The sequence below is a fragment of the Myripristis murdjan genome, chromosome 3 (genome assembly GCF_902150065.1).
Source record: "Myripristis murdjan chromosome 3, fMyrMur1.1, whole genome shotgun sequence".
NCBI lineage: Eukaryota > Metazoa > Chordata > Actinopteri > Holocentriformes > Holocentridae > Myripristis > Myripristis murdjan.
In genome coordinates, this window is record NC_043982.1 from 42,947,875 (window position 1) to 42,967,924 (window position 20,050).

The following is a 20,050-nucleotide window of genomic DNA, read 5'->3' on the forward strand; positions in this document are numbered from 1 at the left end:
ATGGGTGTATAAAATGTGCATAGAGGTAGGTCAATGTGCAAATTTAGAAGAAATATACAGTATACGCATGATAAATAGCAGAATATACAGTATACACATGATAAATAGCAGAATCTACAGTATACACATGATAAATAGCAGTAAGCAATATAGACACTATGAACAAGGGTTATAAAAAGATAGGAATATGAACAATTTCAACAGAAGTATTAACAGTTAAACAGAAGTAATAACAGTTAAACAGCAGTGGAAAATGACCTAACCTGAAGAACACACGCTCCGACCGAGGTTCAGAGTTAGTGTGAAACCATGAGACCAAGACCGTCGACAGAACCTGACGCCTGGTACTGGGAATTCAGGAACTGTCAGACTAGATCCAGCCTCATGGAATCACCCCTTCCCCTCCAGTCTTTACGTGTTATCTACCAGTATTGCAGTATGTGTATAATGAGTTATGAGTTATTTCCTCCGGGTGGAGTTAAAAAGCCGCATGGCGTGGGGGAGGAATGATTTCCTCAGTCTGTCGGTGGAGCAGGACAGTGACAGCAGCCTGTCACTGAAGCTGCTCCTCTGCCTGGTGATGGCGCTGTGCAGTGGATGCAGTGGATTGTCCATGATTGACAGGAGCCTGCTCAGCGCCCGTTGCTCTGCCACAGATGTCAGGCTCTCCAGTTGTGTGCCCACAACAGAGCCCGCTTTCCTCACCAGTTTGTCCAGTCGTGAGGCGTCCCTCTTCTTGATGCTGCCTCCCCAGCACACCACCGCATAGAAGAGGGCGCTCGCCACAACAGACTGGTAGAACATCAGCAGCAGTTTTTTGCAGATGTTGAAGGACGTTGAAGAGACGTTAAACAAGACTTTAAATACAGTCAAATAGAGCCCAAAAATAATAGGAGGGTTATAACTTCACTGTTTGCCACTGCCTTTTGCTAAATTATCTAAATTGTGCACTGGAACTGTGGATTTTTTTTTCATTCGACCTACTTTCTATTCTTCTTTTTTTTAGTTAATTATGTCTTTCAAATCTTGTTTTTTTTTATGTCTTCTTAAATTCTGTGTGAAGCTTTTTGAACTGCCTTGTGTTTGAAAGGTGCTGTGCTAAAAAACTACTGATGTGCCACGTGAGAAGAAGAAAAAAAGAGGAGAGGAGGCATCAGAGCGCCTCCTGGCTGTGAGGAGTCCTGTCGTGCTCTCCTGAAAAAAAAAACAAAAAAAAAAAGAAAAAAGATGGCAGCCTTCAAGATATTTATCATTAGGACACTCTCACTGGGACTGTAGAGCTGAATGCCTTTAATTAAAAGTGGGTGCTGTCACACTGAAGCTGCTGGTTGCTCAGATGGACTGAATGAATGTGTGTTTTATCGACAATTACATGAAGCCTAACACGAAAATGAAGTTTATACCCAGTAGAGACTGCAGCGAACAGTGTGTGTGTCAGCTCACAGCCACCTGCAGACCCTCCACCCTGTGTGTGTGTGTTTTACTCTGAATAACTGTGTCGCTCAATCTGTAATTTAAACTGTCTTGTATGAGGAGTCCCAAACTGTGCACAGTGTCTCCGGGTTGTCCGTCCTATTCCTCCGTCTGAACTCGACGTCTCAGGAACGCCTTGAGGGAATTTCTTTAAATTTTGGCGCAAACGAATGTGAGGGTCACTGTGACCTCTGCGACTGTAAAGCACATTTCAGGCCATAACTCAAGAATTCGTGCGCTAATTATGACAAAGTTTCACACAAACGTCAAACAGGACAAAATGATGAAGCCAAGGCATATCCAAAAGGTCAAAGGTCAATTTAACTGTGTCATCATAATGTTCTGCAAAAGCACTTGTGGCCATTACTCAGCAGCATGACTCAGCATTTTGTCTTGACGTCCTGTCCCTGGATGACAGCAGGACAGGGGTTCTCCTGTTCCTCGTTGGTTCTGCTGATATGGATCTTCAGGTGAGTATGGCTGCACCAGGTGACCGAGCTCCTCTGCCAATGTTAATATAGCGACAAAAATACACTTCATACCTTCTATTAATTTCCTTCAAAGTCGTCACCACAAATATTTTCTGAGTCTGGACTTACATGGACTTAAAAACTAGACACAAATCTGATTCATGTACCCACGTCTTCAGTGGTTATGTCTCTCTTATTATATTCCTCACATGTTAATGATGTTTTCATAACGGTTCCACTCCTTCATAATGCACATGTACCGATATTTTTATATCTGTATACTTCAAAAATGTGAATATGTAGCACATTCAAATTTTCAGAATCACAACAGCCTTTATTATCATCATATATGAATACAACTAAAGTAGTAGTGGCAGTCAAGCGATGCATGTCCAAAAAAAAAAAAAAAAAAAAAAAAAAAAAAAACACCAAAGAAGACATAAGAAACACAACACATGGGTTTTTACTAAAATTAACTAAAATGAAGGGCAATAGATAAATAAAAAATAAGTAGTGCATATCCATCACTGTTATTCAAAGTGCAGCAGTGCTGAGTGGATGGCAGCATAGCAGCCGTAAACATTACATGAGTTTTTGTTTCTTTAGTGTGCTGATGGCCATGGGAAAAAAAAACTGTCCCGTATAATCCCCCATACAATCACTTTATTTTCTTAATTGTTAAATTTGTTGAGCAGTCAGGTTAAAAAAGCATGCACATACTATACTACATATACATACTTGTACATAAAGCAGGAGACATCCAGCACCTTAAAACATAACCCAAGAAACATTAAAAGCAGCCACACAGCTCATAAGTCAGCAAATTAAAACTCCTAAACCTTTGAGTCTGCAGGTTGAGAAAATGAATCGCTGCAGGAACAAAAGAAGTCTTTGTCCAGTGCCGTCTACCTGAAGGCAAAACACCAAAATACCTAAAAAGAGTGAAGTCAGAACAGCCAACAGTGGTCAAACAGGAGCTTTCCTCATTTTGATTATTCTGATTTGGGGCCACGCCAACAGCTTTGGCTGCAAAATTAGACTGCAAAGTTTATTTGGACACTGTAAATACACACTAAGGGACCATTTCCCAGCTGGGGTTTAAATTAATCTGGGGCTAGATATTAATCCAGAAACATAGCCCAAAAAGTGGCTTTCCAAAACACACATTAACTTCAGATTATGGATTATTGAGTCTTTGAGTACATTTGAGGTGATAATCCATGCCTTTCTTGTTTTTGGCGGCACCTTCTGGTGAGAGGTGGTCACTGCTTTGGTGTTTTGTACTTGGTGTAAAAACTGGCCATGCACAGTAAGATAGACTCTCAGTGCAGGCTGTTATTTCTTACATTTCTTTTACTGTTTCACATTTATGTCAAACAACCTGCTGTCGTGGCGTCCATCAACATCAAACTCTTCACTCAGGCAGGAGTTTTCCAGGGAAAAAGCCCCTTTACCCTCCCAGGAGTCACCAACAGCAAATGTTACAATTTTCATGAACTGGCTACGGGTTGAATCACTGTTGTATGATGGCCAATGGCAATACAGATCAGTAGCAAAATGGACATTTATCTGTATAAAAGGGATGTGGATTATTTACCAGAAAACCTGATGATGTTCATCAAACCTGGACTGGATCTTTAAACCTGTGAGGAACTGGAGGAGAATGAGAGGATGGAGGTTACACCTGCTGCATCTGAGGTTTAATTTAATCCTTCATTAACTTCAGGAGTCCTCTAGATTAACAGTATCTAGATTAAAACTACATCTAGGTCTCGTTCAATTCATTTGCCAGAGTGTGAATTAAAGTTATTCCATTTTAGAAGGGCAGAGGCTTTGATTAGGCTTAACCCCCGTCTGGGAAACTGCCGATCAATGCCTCAGTGCAAAATTGTGTGGGAAGAAAAAAAAAAATCATATTCTTCACAATATTTTAGAAACTATCACAAAAAATAAAAAATGAATATTGAAAATACATACACAATATATAAATATACTTGTACATTCAGATTGCATTCACTAGAAATATATTTTCATTCATTCTTTTATGCAAACTGGAGCCAATCCCAGCAAGAACCAGGAACTTCAGTATTAATGAGGAGATGGTTTTGTTTTAATGTGTCCAACACTGAGTTGACCAGCATCAGAAATGCTCTTACAGTGATCGGTGTGTCTGGAAAATACCATATAGTCTGCAGAAGTGGAGGACTTTGAAATTCAATCCCAGTCTCCATTTGTCTGATTTGATTGGATTTGATAAACTTTCACACCTGTCAAGTATTAAAACCAACAGAGAATAAAAAAACATCCCTCGCCCTCATTAAGGCTGTTAATATCCAAACTATCCCCCTTTTCAAAAAGCAATTTTAATATATATATATATATATATATATATATATATATATATATATATATATATATATATATATATATATATATATATATATTTAACATTTTTATTCTGATACATTGTGTCTTCTCCAGCTCTTTAGCATTTTCTGTGTGCTTTATACAAGATGCTACTCATTTGAAATACCATGATCCTCGTACAAACTGTGAGATTCTTAAGTGAGGCTATGGATTTGAAATAAAGAATTGTTCTCCAAAAAAAAAAAAAAAAAAGAAAAGACCCTGGGACTACATTTCCTCCCTTTGATGGACATACATCCGGTCCAGTCCTTTTTTTTTTTTTTTTAACCACACAACAAAATATTCCACATTAATATCACCCACGTTTTTTAAGTCAAGCAAGCAAGGCATTAAATCCGTTTTTTTTGTTTTTTTTTTAAGTACATGTGAGCTGGTCAGTTGCGGTGCGCCTTGATGTTGAGGTCAGAGCACGTGAACAGACGGAGACGCCCTCGTGTCATTAGCCAAACGCACGTTCACTAAATTGAGAGCTTAATTAGCTGGATGACAAACCCTCATAAATATGAACTTTTAGCCAACGGCTGAACTTTTACATTTTCTCATAGGCTACCGGCAGCATGGCGTTTTCTCTGGTGAGTCCACACGAATAAAAAAAAACACTAAAATAAAGTTTAAACCGAGTGCGTGTGTGTGTGCGGAGCGGCGTGACCTTTAGTGTCGAGGCCTAAAATTACATCCAAGACCTGAGCTCCACCACACTTGCGCATAAGAAAACAGCAACTAATTTGTGTTGAGGTTGCAGTGAAACGTTCACCGCAGTAAAAAGTGAGTTTTCTGGAGTGATTGTGGTCCCTAACGAGGCTCGGTGTTTGCGCCCCGCAGACAGACGACCCCCGCGGCGCCGCCACCGACCGCTGGGACCCCGAGTCTCCGGCGCTGTCCACCTGCAGCAACGCGGACATCTTCCGCCGCATGAACACCATGCTGGGCAACGCGCTGGACTTCACCGGCGTGTGCACCGCACACAGCGGCAGCAGCAAGGGGAAACGAGAGCTGCTCTGTGGTTAAGTGTTTTTTTTTTGTTGTTGTTGTTTTTTTTCCACACGTCTCTCTAAGCTCTGGACGAGTTTTGCGCCCTTGAACCATAGAAACCGAAAGGGATTAATTCAGTTTCTATGCCTTGCACACTCTTGCATTGTTAAAAGCTTGTGACAGGCAGTCTGACATTGATCCAGCATCACTCCTCTGACTTTAATACAGTTTTCTCACGTTTTTTCCTTCTAACTCTAAACCAATTGTCAGTATTTTCCTCCAAATTTGCTTATAGCCTTTTCCTCATGTTTTTCGAAGAAATCAGATGAACTTGCCCAGGTGTCAGGGGGTTAATGTGATAAGTGCATGTCAAGAGTTGCAATACACAATACACTGGGCCCAAAAAATGCATTGCCATTACCATTCCCTTTGCACTTGGCCCAGATGAGTGACAGTCCTCTTCCCCTCTTATTTCATCAGTAACTATGTAGAGTGATATTGCCATAGTCAGACTAAAATAAAGTGAACTGGTCCATGGAACAACTGATTCAAAATCTCTATTACACCTGCTTTTATACCTTTCAGTAACTTCACCTATTGTGGGGCCAAGATCAAGATCTGTTTTTTTTTTTTTTTTTTTTTTTTTTTTTTTTTTTTTTTTACACGATTAAAACTTAATCAGCATTTGACTTATATCATTGTCCTGGATTTGCACCCCCTACTAAAAAGTAATGTATATTTAACAAAATGAATAGGGGAGAGTGGGGTAAATAGTGCCAATTTTTACTTAAAGTGCCTTTAAAGCAAGGGGATTACAGAAATGCCTCCAACTAAAATATGCACATATAGTTTAGGATGTTGTGCATCCCTGGGAACAATCACTTTGGATGTTATATAAACTGTTTGAGAAATATAGCTTTTGAAAAAAAAGTGGTTTTGTGGCACAACTTGCCCCCAGTGCGGGGTAAATTGTGCCATTAGAGAGAATACACTGGGGTAAATTGTGCCATTGATAATTGAAGTAAAACAGATCATTTTAATCTCACAAATGATAATGCTATATAAAAGCAAAACAAATTCAATACAAAATTATATATTTAACATTTATTTATTATTTTAACAAGATCACAGGCCACTTTTCTATAACGAGGCCTAGCGCCACATGAACACATACCCAGAACAAAATAAAACTTCCAAAATGAGCACCTGCAAATCATCTTCATCTGAATCTGAATAGTTTTAGTGATCAAAGGTAAGAAAATAATGTACAATAACAATAAAATACAAGAAAGTAAAATATAGTATATAATCACAAGTTGTGCCACTGGCACAACTTACCCCAGGCCCTTTGGCACAAATTACCCCAAGCCCACCATTTTGAAAAAAATGCATCCCCCAGCTGTTTTGAGCTAACATCATGCTAACTGTATGGACTCATGGTGTAGCTTACTAAAGTACTAAAACCTGTGTGAACTGTTTTCAAAGTTTTCTATAATTGTTCAAACACAGCAATCAAAAAACCTTGATCATAGAAATTTTACTTTGGAGGGCAAAAAAAATTTTTTTGAACTTAAATGTGCTTACCTCTCAAGCCATGTGTCTCCCTTCTTTGCAGGATGAGTGAAATGGATGCCTCTTCAAAAATATGTGGTCACATGACCAACTTCTTCTATGGTTTTCTAGATAACAGGGGTGGCACTACTTGCCCCTTGGCACAAATTACCCCACTCTCCCCTACATCAGCAGGTTACATATTATGAGTACAGTCTGAATAACTTCATAGTTAGGGTTAGGGTTAGGTTAATTTTCTACAGTTGTTTAATGCTTGTGACCGGCAATCTGACATCTAGCATCACTGATATGATAATATGGTTTACTTATGTTTTTCTAAAGCTTCACCAATTTATTTTTTTTTTTCAAATTAGCTTCTTTTCTTTTCACTTCTTTTGAAAGGTTAAATGTGACTAATGCATGTGAGGAGTTGCAGTTTTACCTTTTTGCTGTATCTGTCCAGTTAACACCAGTAAACAATACAACGGGCTCATAAATGCAACGTACAGAGGCATTATTTGCAGTATTTACATGTTAGTTTCCTGTTTATTTTTTCTTTTTAAATGTAATCTGTGAGGTCAAAGGTGGACTGAAAGAACACTTTGAGTTTCCTTAAAGCTGTCATCTGTTTTTCCCCTGCAGCTTGTCATTATCATTCAAGTGCCAGCAGCTGATTCATGCTGCATCGCTCGGTCTGCAGCATTGCAGCACTTGTAAGCTTTTTTTGGAGAGTGAGATATTTGCCAAGATTTAAGCTTCGCTCCGGCTTGTGTCCTTTCCCTGAATTGTTAATTTTCTTAAGCCCTCTCTCCGCGCACTCACTTGGCTCCTGAAATGAAATCCCCTTTGCAGCAGCCTTGTTTGTTTTTTTCCTTTGCTTGTTGCAAGATGAAAGAAAAGAGAAATTATAAAGTAAAGGTGTCTGGGTTTTTGGCCGATTTCCGACAACTAGAGCCACACAGCAGTATAAAACGACGCCCTGTAATTATTATGCCCTCCCTCCCCGTTAAACTGAATGTGGACCACAGTACAGAGTGAATCTGTCAGTGTAATCCAGCTTGAACCAAACTTTTCCTGTGGCCTGCACGACCCCAGGCCTTCCCCCTCCTCCTCCTCCTCCCTCCCCTCCCTGGTGTTGCTGAATCAGGGCTGTAGCTAGCAGCTGGAAGCTTTCCAGTCCTGGGGAGGGATGGGAGGAGCTGGCGGTGCAAATCACTCCGTTCTCCCAACATCTGATCAGTCAGCTGCTCCTCCTACAGCTCTGCTCTGCTTTTCCAAGTGAGTGTGTGTGTGCGTGTGTGTCATAACCCAAGGGAAAAAAAACAAGGGAATAAGCTAAACACAAGGGGTTTGATTCCAGTTCACAGCCGCTTCTGTGTTGTGATGTTGAACAATCTCAAGTACTTTTATTTCTAGTGTGCTGACTCATTCGCTCCTGCCTCCCCCCGAGCCGCTGTAGCTCTGCCCCTCCCCTCCTGCCTCTCTTCCAGCTCACTCAGGAAACGAGCCCAAACACACACTAAGCAGCAGCGGCGGCGGTGGCAGCAGCAGCGGCGGCTCTGAGACGTGCTGCGCCTACCAGAGGGACACGAGCACTTCTATAAACAAGCCAATATCTCCGACAGGAATTTTTTCATTACACAGTTGTTAGGCAAGGGTGTGTGTGGTGAAGAGGAGGGGGGGGAGCTGATGTCATTAGCAGGGGTGTGTGAGTGCATCAGCAGCCATGTCACATGCTGCTAGGTGGGTCAGTGATGCGGACGGAGATGCATGGCAGTCGCACCAGGCACAGTGGCGGCAGGTTAGCCCCCCCGAAAGGGCGAGATGGGAGGACGAGCTGCAACTGGGAGGGGTTTTTTGTTTTTAAAGCAGTTTTTATATTTTATATTATTCAGGTGTTTACAGAAGCCATTTTGCTGATCCTGTGCAACAACTCAGTGTTCTCTCTCCCTGCCCTCCTCTGCTTAGGTGAATGCAGACTAACAGCTGAGCTCCCTGTGGCCATCTAACACCCCTCTCTCCCTCTCTGTGTCTGTCCTCGTCTCTGAACTGGATCCTCAGACCGGAAAGAATCGGAGCTGGCTGCGGCGGGCAGCAGGATGCTCTTCCCCAGCTGTGCAGGCGGTGCCGGCGGTGCGGGCGGCATGTCTCTCTCCCAGGAGATGCCGTCGTCCAGGGGCCTGCCGGATGTCACAGACCTGGGCCTGGGCCTCCAGTCCCTCAGCCTGTCAGGCTGGGAGCGCCCGTGGAGCAGCCAGGAAACTGACACACACACCACCACCTCCCACGTTCAGACCAACTCGCCCTCCAGTAAGTGCCGGGAGCTGATTTACAGAAGTTGTTGTTGTGGAAGAAACACAGTGAAGCGGTGACACAGCCTTGCATGCCTTTACCACATAACAGCCCAGAAATCGGTTTGTGGCAGAGATTATCGGAGTGAAGTGGCACTGTGGAGCAGATTTTACAGTAAATTGACTGTTAGGTGAAACACTGGAGTGAACAGATTTATGTGGCAGTTGGTTACTCAGCTGCATGAGTGTGTGTGTGTGTGTGTGGGGACAGGCTGTAGCGTCACCAGGGAGGATGATGTGGCAGTTTTGCTCTGCTGCATCTCTGGTAAATTGGCTGGCACAAAACACTCCCGTCAAGCAGCTCATTGTGGTGTGTGTTTTTTTTTTTTTTTTTTTTTTTTTTTTTGGCATGGAAAGACATTTGAAGATCGCTTAGTGTAAAAGTTAAGCTTCTGTCCCAATACTTGTCTACAATACCTGTTGATCAGTGTGTCAGTCACTCTATGGATTTAAATTTATTTTAATCTGTCAAGGCCAAGATGTTGGTTTTCACCGGGTAGAGTATTAACTAGAGAGTGGAATAATAAATAAAAAAATCCCACAAAGCTGTGTGACCTAGGCGATGTGTTGGCTTGTAAATGCCATGACATTTGTGTTCTGGCATGGTTTGACTCGCTTTGCTTTTTGCCAATCACTCAGCTAAAACCGTGGGTGCTCGTCCTGCATTTTACACCTTTCCAAAACGCTACTTACTTCTCTGAGATGAGTGTTTCTGTCTTAAGAGAGTAGCCACCGACCACCACCCTGCCCCATTTTGTCGTGACCCATTTGTGGCGGCGTGGTTGCATCGCTGCACGTCCATACCGGCCAGGCATAACTTCATTTAGAGCACTCTAAACTGGGCCTGCAAAGTGGGCCAGAGCTTTGAATGCTGCCTACAGCTGAAATAATCCCCTAGAGCCTCGTGTTCAGTACACTGTTACAGGCCACACAGTACACATTTGCCACGACTGCCAGCTGACTCACTGTTATCAGACGAACAAGAACTTAATACTTGAGGAATTGTTGCTAAGCAGTCAATCACTGGACAGTAAACCGTCAGTGTCGGGGTCTTTGGGATACGATGGTTTCACTAAATGAACAGCTGGACCTTCGTGATACAAATTTAGTGGCCATCAAGTTAAACAACATGGCAGGAAAAACTGAAAATCCTTTTTGGTTGCTGTTGGCATTCAGTTTGAACGCTGTGAACTCCCTTCCACACAGTTTTTGCAGTGTGGCACGCCTTTCAGCTCACACAAACTATATGGCACCAGTGCAGATTTGGCACAACTTCCATTTTAAAGGAATACTCAAACATTTTGGGCAATACCATTTTTTCCAACTTACCCAGACTGAGAGAAGATCTTCAATAATCAACAATTTTCACCTCTGTACGTACAGTGGTTCGATTCCTATGGGTAGCATTTGGCATTAGCTTAGCTTAAAGACTTGAAGTCTATGGGAGTTGTTAGCCTGGCTCTGTCAAAGTGAAAAAATGAACCTTACAGCACTTCCAAAGCTATGTGTTGGAACTGAACCACTGGACATACAGAGGTGAAAATGGTATCAAACATCTTGCCTCAGTCTGGGGAAGTCAGGAAAAGGATGTTTGTCCCACAACACTGGAGTAGTTCTTTAAACCAGTCTGTTTGTTTAGATGAATCAGCTACTTCCACCGGCCCTTGTGATGCCTATGAAAAGATGTTTTATTTCAGTGTGTAAATGCTGAGTCACTGTCCTCCTCTCCAGTGCTGGGCATGCTGAACAGCCCGTTGGGGAACATCCTGGGCAAACCCCCAGGCTACCTGCCCGCTGAGCCCATGGCCGCAGCTGCTGACTTCCTGGAGAAGTTCCCCGGCATGGCTCGCATGGCAGGCCGGCTGGACTCGCGCTCCTTCCTGGACTCGCGCTCCAGCAGCCCTGTGGACTCCGAGACCAGCGGCTTCAGCTCCGGCTCCGACCACCTCTGCGACTTGCTGGTAACGACTCACGAGTCTCTTTCCAACTCCCCTTTTGTGTTTCGGGTCACTGAGATAGAGGGATCCTTTGTGTTTGGACAACCACAATATGAGACTAATTTGACGAGTGCTTGAGACCCGGTTCACACTGGGACTCAACAACCACAATTATTAGCCCGAGTCACTCATGTTCTGTCTGTACACACACGCTTATTTAGAGAATTGAGGAAAAAATAACAGCACTTGTGCGGTCATACAATTGAAAACAGGCCCATCACCTCCAATTGTCAGGTTCTGTCCTGACACACAGTCAGGCTAATTTACATCAGAACCAGGGATTTATTTGAAAGGGTGGGTGGATGAGAAAAGATGGTTAAAGATTTGAAGGTTTTATTGGTTGAAATTTTAATTACTACCCGCACGTAGGGCTGTGCAATACGGCAGTATGTATCGTGACCGTAGAAAAATGTCTGTTCCATGTTTTGCTCTAGCGTTTATTTTGTCGTCTCAAATCAACTCGTTCATATTAAATGTAATTTGGGTGATGCTTGGTGTTCCTCTGCACTGCACACAATAAACTAACAGCATAACATTCATAATAACACAGTGTAATTTAAAACCAGTGTGGAAGTGTAGCGGTAGTTACACAGTAAAGGTCGACACGGTGTGAGTGTGTCACTTCACCGATCACTAAAACACCGACAGTGTCTTTTTAACTCTAATGCTAATGAAGCTCAGAGAAAAACAGACGTCATGGCTGCTTTCGCTGAAACAAAATGTTCTCTCCAAAGCAACGTTTGGAGTTATTTCTCACTGAATTTAGTGACACCTCACCTCACAGTCTGTAGGATTTGGGGATGAGCCTCGCGTCACACTCGGTGCAGGTTCAGTTCTGGAGAGGAGCAGGAAGCCCCGGCAGCCTCTGCAGGAGCCACACACCTGCCGTGTAGCTGTGGCGGCGTTTTGACAGAAAAGTAAATGGTCTTGATTATTGACTGAAGAAGTGTCACTCCATATGGTGCATTCATGGCACTATTGTGTTACCTGGGGAAAAAATTGTGCCAGCATCAGGAAGCACATACAGAGCGTCAGTAGACTCAATCATTACACTTCAGTTTTACATATTTTATTTACTGTTTACTGTTCAATTGAAAATTTGAAAATCCCAATAAAAGGACAAAATATGAACTACCTTTTTTATTTATGTATAAAAGAATGTAATAAGCAGTAGGCCTGTCCATGTGGTTTACTGAAAATGTTCATGATCTATATTGGGATATGCAATGACCGATGTCTGGATATGAGATTTAGGTCATATTGCACAGTCCTACCCACAAGTGCAGGATGATGTCAGTATTTAAGAAGCTGGTTTACAGGAAACAAATGTGAGGTCATTTCATGGGGACTTTACATGGGCTGATAAATTTGCCTCCTATCAATCATAGGCTCCTGAATTGAATCAAATTGAAATGACATCATGGCTTATTTTGTAATATTTATAAATGTCGTTGTCCAAAGACTCTCTATAATATCGTATCATGATGAAATGTCTAATGTCTAGTAACAAACTTTTTTGTGCGTTTGTCCGTGTGGTCAGTCCTCCCTGCGGATTTCCCCTCCCCTGCCTTACGTCATGCCAAACATGCAGAAGGAGCCGCTGCGTCTGGCCTCTCGCCACCACCAGGACAGCGGCTGCCCTCTGACCCCGCCGCCCAGCGCCACGCCTGCCTCCGCTATGTCCCGCCGCTGGCCTGGTGGCTCTCTGTGGCCCGGGCTGGACATGCTCGACCAGTCGGATAACGCCTTCAGCATCGAGAGGGAGGCCCGCCTGCACAGACAGGCTGCAGGTAGAGGAACACGCCACCGACCACTGGCCTCTTTTCTCACTTTCTCACTATAGTGTACATGTGCTGGTCTTTGTGACTTGGCTTGTGAACGTGTGCAGGGTTTCCTCTAGGATTTTTTTTGAAACTGTGGGGGAGGGCTTCAGCATCGTTGACATATCTGGAAAGTTTCTCTGCCTTTTGGACTCGTACGGTGCCGGTGCAGTTGTAATGTTTTTTCTTGGTGGTGCAGGTGAAACCACTGGAGCGGTTGTGCCTCCCAGATTTGCTTCCCTCCATGTGATTTTCCCCAGACATACGTTCATATTCCACACAAAAACAGCATTTCATTTAAATTATGTCAAATTCGGTGATATTCTGTGTTAAAAAATAGATTGTGTTTTATTTGGCAAATTTCGTGATCGTGGAAATTATGGGCCCTACAATGTAAACATTAACGATAACATTAGGGTCGTTTTCACAGGCTTGACCAAAAAAATGGATTTAATCTTGCCCAGGTACCTTTCTCTTGCCCTTTTCTCTCCGTCTGCGAGCGCACAGCAGTAATAATCAAACAGGCGAGTGATGACTAAAGTTAATTGCAGTGTAATGTAACATTTCATGATATTTAAATTATCATTTCAAACTGATTATAATTATATTTGCGCAAATAAAGGCTACATAGCCTATATATGTGTATATATATCCATTTAAAATTGTTTTAACATCTGGAAGAAAAAAAAAATCATCATTCCGAAGGTGTGGCGGCTTTTATTTTGCCGTGGCGGTGCGCCACGATGAATTACATGTAGCGGAAACCGTGCGTGTGTTAAAATGTGACTAACTTCTGCCTTCATAACCCATCAGCTGTGAATGAGGCTAAATTCACCTGGAGTGGCCAGCTGCCTCCCAGAAACAACAAGAATCCGATGTATTCCTGCAAGGTTTTCCTTGGTGGAGTGCCCTGGGACATCACTGAAGGTACCTGCTGCCGCTCACCTGCTGCCTGTTGAACTGTCGAATGCTTTTGAGGCTCCATTTCTGCATGCTTGCTCCTCATGTTGTAGGGGAGATGGTAAAGTTGTGCTTAGTCACAAGCAGATGGGATGATGATGATGATGATGGTGTCTTGCTTCCATAATTCGGTGATTGAAACAGAATGTTGATTATCTAATATAAGACATAATCCTGCACCTGACCGTTTTATTTTTCATCACAAATAAAGAAGGAACAAAACATGCAGGTTTTTGCATGCAGTCCAAATGTGTTCTTTATAAAATGGTGTATTTGTGCAGACTGGGGCCTAAACGGTCTTAGCTCTCCAGTCAAACCCAATTTATGTAACTCTGAGACTCTTGTGGATTCAGTGAGTCACATTTTATTCCTGCGTGATGTTGGTTATTTAAGAAAGCAGCCTTCTGAGTACCTTTGCGTAGCCATATGGTGCACAGTCCATATAGGAAAGGTCTATTTTCACTCGAGCTGAAAAATTCACAGTTGGCTGCTGAATCAAAAAATCCCTTGCTGGTGTCGATGTTAAATATTCATAACACTGTTTTCAGCCGCTTCCTGCTCTCTTTCAGCTGGCCTGATGAGCACGTTCAGTGGCTACGGCCCGCTGACTGTGGAGTGGCCGGGTAAGGATGGCAAGCACCCTCGCTGCCCTCCGAAAGGTAATATGCCCAAAGGTAACAACAGGCTGGTAGGCTATACATTTTTTTTTCCTGGGTCCAGGATTGCACTGTGGTGAGCACATGGCATGATGGTGAGTTTAGGGGCAAAATTAGCCATGAGGTGTTTTAACCCCCCACACACACACACTCCCAAAAACCTGTAGCAAAATGCGTAGTTTGTATTATTTAGTCAGTGTTGGATATTGACCAGACAGTGGCAGGTGTTGACGTCATCTCTCAGCTGTTCACACCTGAATACGCTGGTGCTGCTGTGTTCTGGCATATGTGGAAGTATTCTGCGGTGCGTTCCAGGTTATGTTTACCTGGTGTTTGAGCATGAGAAGTCTGTGAGGGGACTGCTCCACGCCTGCACCCAAGACCTGATGCACCCCGAGGACAACAGGGAGTACTACTTCAAGCTGTCCAGCCGCAGGATGAGATGCAAGGATGTGAGTCCAAAGTGCACAACACAAGACTAAAACCATGCATTTTGATACAGGAGACCCTCTGTGGCATTTTTTTACAACTGAAAACTGACCCGTCTATAACTTGCATGAAACTGGATTGGCTGTATTTTGTTAGTTCAGTGTGACTTGAGCATTTCTGCACCTCAGCTTGCTCTCGACAGTCAACAGTTTCTCATTGCAGTCCTTTCTGATCCTCCTTCCAAACCATTTAAATTATGTTCAAAGAGGCTGTCAGTTAATTGAGTATGGGAGTAACCAGGATGGCAAATTAAGCAAATATTTACCTGTCAGGTGCAGGTATGTTGGGTAATATTTGCAGTGGTGGGTAGATCTTTTTTTTTTTGTGTGTGTCCACCAGACTGTTGCTTTAAAACAAAACCGCGGAGTCTGTACATAATGAGAACAAAGTAATGCCTGAATTATTTAATCAAAGGATGAGGAGGAATGATGGGAATGGCTGGTGTTCAACTCACAAAACATGACAATGTTCTTTTTTGTCTGCTGAGTTTTTATCTCAGATTGTCATGAGGCAAAAAACAGAGCTGGAAGCAGTGAAGGATCACGAGGCACAGAAGATGCCTGTTGTAAATGTAATTATAGAAACAAAGCGTCTGTTTAAAAAAAAAAAAAAAAAAAAAAAAAAACTGAAAAACGGGCGGCTGGTAAAAGTTGGGCTTGATCAGAAGCTGTGCTGACCTCCACCCTGGTCTCTCTTGTCTCTGGTCCTACAGGTGCAGGTGATTCCCTGGGTGATCTCTGACAGCAACTACGTGCGCTGTCCTTCCCAGCGTTTGGACCCCAGCAAGACCGTGTTTGTCGGCGCGCTGCATGGCATGCTGAACGCCGAGGCCCTGGCCAACATCATGAACGACCTCTTCGGCGGCGTCATGTATGCTGGCATCGACACGGACAAGTACAAATACCCCATAGGTGAGCGTTTCCTGAGGAACGGACAGTGGGAATGCTTTTTTTTTTTTTTTGTATTTGTGTTGTGCAGCTGTTTGTAGCTTTTGAGTTATGAGTAGAAATTTCAGAATGCAACCTTGGAGGAAGAGCTGCTTTTCCAACTTGCTCCTTCTCCCACCAAATGTCTCCCTGCAGGCTCTGGACGTGTCACCTTCAACAATCACCGCAGTTACCTGAAGGCTGTGTGTGCAGCATTCGTGGAGATCAAAACCCCCAAGTTTACAAAGAAGGTACAAGATGCTTTGAGCTGAAATGTAACTGGACTCGTGGTCATTCTTCCTCACTGGCGTGGAGGAGAGTGGCTGCATTTTGATGAATGAACTATTCAGCTCAGTCAAAATACACGGCACTCAAATCCTGTCAGTTTGATGTTTGTAGTCGGCTAGAAAAAATATTATGGGTACAACATTCGAAGTGTTGGTGTGGAAAGTTCTGCACATCTTCCTCGAACGGCAGGAACAACGAGCACAGAACAGATTTATGCACACTTACCTCTTCACTTGCATACAGAGTTTTAACCCTCCTGTTATGTTCACATTTTTGAACATCTTTTATATTTAGTTTAAACTTCCACAAAATTATAACTAAAATTGTTATCAAAGTTTGTGTCTCTCCCCCCCAACCCCCCACCCCCCTCCCCCACCCCCACTTATACATCCAGTATTCCTATTATGTGACTATGGAAAAATATGCAAATCACAATAAAATCTCATTGATCTAAAATTGGAAAGAAATATTAATTTTTGGTGTTTTTAATGGCTTTATATTATTTCTAAGTACAGATTTCTGTTAGTAATGCATCAGTTATAAATAAGTGTGAACAGGACATTGAAAACATCATGTCAATTTCATCTTTACCCGGTAGTGCCCATTACATTAGGAACACATTAAATATGAAGCAAAAATGATGTTAATCATTTATTTAGAGACGTTAAATGTTGGCTGGGGTCAAATTGACCCCAAACATAATAGGAGGGTTAATAACTAATTGTTTCAGTAGTTTTTTAAGTCAACCTGTGGTCTTCTCCCATGCACCTGTTGATCCAAAGGTGTGCAGAAATTCTATTGTTTTACCTAGAAGCCTAGTAAGCAGCTTTCTTTCTTTCTTTCTTTTTTTTCCTGTGGTTGCCTTGATAACTGAGCGGCTTGGTTTTTGCTCGTCCCTCAGGTCCAGATTGACCCCTACCTGGAAGACTCGATGTGCCAAGTGTGCGGTCGCCAAGCCGGGCCGTACTTCTGCAGAGAGCAGGTGAGTGGAAAATCAAAGTGAAGCTGCACGTCGACGCTCAGCTGGGCTATAGGCGCTCGTTTGGCTCGGCTCTAAATTATAATACAAAAGACACTTTCTGCTCACCCCAGTGCAATCCATCCATCCAGATACTTTATGTATTAATTTGCTGAGGCTTCCAGGTGCCAGTTTTCCCAGTCTCCCATCCCCAGTACAGCAGGGCTGGATGGATATTTGTTTGTGGAACTCGACATAGTCTTTAAAGTTTTTTGTCATACTATTTGCTGTAGAACTTGGGCAAATAGATCTAGTTTTCTAAGTTTTTACTCCTTGGCTTTAAATAGATATACTTTATTTATCCCAAAGATCCTCCATAAGGCTCAAAGCATTTTAGCTTCTTGTGCTCATGTTCTTCAAGACGTTGGTATGTTTTAGCTGCCTGTAAAACTAAGTTACTCAGTCCCTCACCCCTCTGCCATCAGATTGTTAAATGTTCTTTTAATACCTCTTTTTATGGACTTATCTTTTTACCAGACTGATCTTTTTTATCCTGCTATTAGACTGATTTTATTTTTTAATCAGTTTATTAGTCTGCTCAACCCTAGTGTTATTTAGACTTTATTTCATACTTCAGCTCTTATGCATAATTTATTTGTCTGTCACTGTTTTATTTATTTTATGCTTTATGTCTTTGCTGCTGAGTTGAATTGAATACAGTTGCCTGGTGTTATTTGGCAGGCGAGTTCCCAGGAGAGTCTGGCATGATGATGTTGGGTATTTGTGTCATTGTTGTTGAGGTTTTCACATCTTCAGCTCCACAAACAAATCCCCATCCAGCTTCTCGGTGTGAAGGGAGACAGACTGGTAGGCTCGCCAAATCACCAACACAAACTAAAAACAAACTGCCTTGATGGGTGGATTGCATTAGTGCCAAGTGCAGGAAAAGTATCTATTTTGGGTGATTTTTTTAATTTATTGGAGCTTCATGAAATCCTGTTGTCGTGTGAATTTAGTTTGAAATGGGTTATCAGACCATGCTTTCCCAACATCAGAAATATCAGCAGCTCATTCACTGTCTTTTTTTTTTTTTTTTTTTTTTTTTTCTTTCTTCTCTCTCCAGGCCTGCTTCAAGTACTACTGCTGCTCCTGCTGGCACTGGCAGCACTCCATGGACATCCTGAGCAGCCACCGGCCCCTGATGCGCAACCAGAAGAACGGGGATTCAAGCTAGAGCAGACGGGTCCAAATATGCGGCGAAGGGCCAGAGTAAGAGCCCCACGCTGAGGGGGCGAGGCTGCCCGCCAAGCAGAGCACGAGTGCCAGACGTCCTTCACGGCGTGAGGGCGCGGTGGCACTCCACCAGGCACTGGGGGAAATCACTGTAGAAAATGTTCACTATTGCACTTGCTACATTTTTGCTGTTTACTTGTTCACAGTGGCACTATGCACAGTGACCTTGTTGGGAAAGACAAGGGGCCCCTCACTCTTATGCAGTTTCCCAGACTTGTGGCCAGACAGAATGATGGGAGTCAGCCCAAGGTTAAGACGTGGATGAATATGCCTTTTTTTTTTTCCCCCTTTTTTCTTCTTTTTTAGTTTTGGTTTACATGTGTTGCATATTGAAGAGCAATCACGCGAGTCTCATTGCCGTTCATTGGCAAATGCCATACAGTGCCTTTAAATTGTTTTTCCCCCCCTCCCTCTCCCCCCAGTTGGCAACTGTTTTTTCCTGTGCAAGCCAACTGGTGTTTTTTACTTTGTGAGAAGATAGTTGGGCTTCATTTAACCAGTCGCATTTCAGACATTTTTACGCAGTTTTTTACTAATTTGTAACACAAACAGTTTTAAGTCATGACATGGAAATTTTGAACAGAATTCTACCAGGCAGCTTTTAATTTTTTTTTTCTCCTGTTTACTTTTTTCTCCTCCCATGCATTTTTCTGTGGCTGTAGGGCTGTTTTTTTTTTTTTTTTCTTTGCCTTCCCAAGTTCAACTGAATGGGCACAAATTGAAGTAATACTTTGCTTGCCTAGTAAGTCCGGTTTTATTAAGTGTAACATCACTGGACATTGCTTCGACTGGGTTTCCATCGTTTTTCAATCAACTTTGATGGATCTTACTGAGACTAGAAGGAACGTTGTTTTGATTGTACATAGTTTTGATCGTTGCACTTTTTAATTTGCACTTGAGGAGGGGTGGCAGTGGTTTTTAATCACTTTTTGTACATCAGCAGGACGACAGGTATTGTTTAGGGCAAAATGCCTTCATTCTAACAGCTGCTTGTTTCCTGTTGAATGTAAGAACTTCCACTTTACTGATAAAGAAAATCTATCCAGAGCTTGAGTAGACCCTAGTAAACGATTCCCTCGCTTTCTTACCCCTTTAGCCTTCTTGTTCCAGTTGGACATAAATGCATAATAAGCTGTGTGCCAAAGACAAAAGTGTCTTTCCTTTATCCATTAAGTTTGTCATGCTGAGGTTGTCGTCCTTTAGCCCAGCTGCTTTTTAGAGTTTTGAAAGTCTACCTCATTGTGGTCTGCCAAGTTTGCTGCTACTTACAGATGTGGAGTATGTTCAGATTGGGCACAATAAAGGTGTTTAAGCATTACTCGCTGTGTGTCTGGCTCCGTTTCTTCACTGTAAAAGTTTTATTTTTGGATCGTGAACAAAACTTAACTGCTTCACTTGTTTTTTTTGGGTTTTTTTCGA

General features: G+C 42.6%; 1 protein-coding gene across 1 annotated transcript; it reads left to right on the forward strand.

Moving 5' to 3' along the window:
- The first annotated feature begins 4,791 nt into the window (after positions 1 to 4,791).
- On the forward strand, positions 4,792 to 19,949 carry cpeb1b (cytoplasmic polyadenylation element binding protein 1b). The gene is made up of 12 exons (XM_030048434.1): positions 4,792 to 4,942; positions 5,193 to 5,373; positions 8,955 to 9,203; positions 10,976 to 11,205; positions 12,782 to 13,031; positions 13,875 to 13,988; positions 14,591 to 14,695; positions 14,993 to 15,129; positions 15,879 to 16,077; positions 16,249 to 16,343; positions 17,282 to 17,362; positions 18,462 to 19,949. Exons 1-12 carry the CDS (start codon positions 4,928 to 4,930, stop codon positions 18,570 to 18,572), a joined length of 1,767 nt encoding a protein of 588 aa, XP_029904294.1. The 5' UTR covers positions 4,792 to 4,927; the 3' UTR covers positions 18,573 to 19,949.
- Positions 19,950 to 20,050: the final 101 nt, after the last annotated feature.

Coding starts and splice junctions, on each gene's coding strand:
- cpeb1b (XM_030048434.1), top strand. Junction 11,206..12,781: donor ACCACCTCTGCGACTTGCTG/GTAACGACTCAC, acceptor CCGTGTGGTCAG/TCCTCCCTGCGGATTTCCCC. Junction 16,344..17,281: donor CCCCCAAGTTTACAAAGAAG/GTACAAGATGCT, acceptor CTCGTCCCTCAG/GTCCAGATTGACCCCTACCT.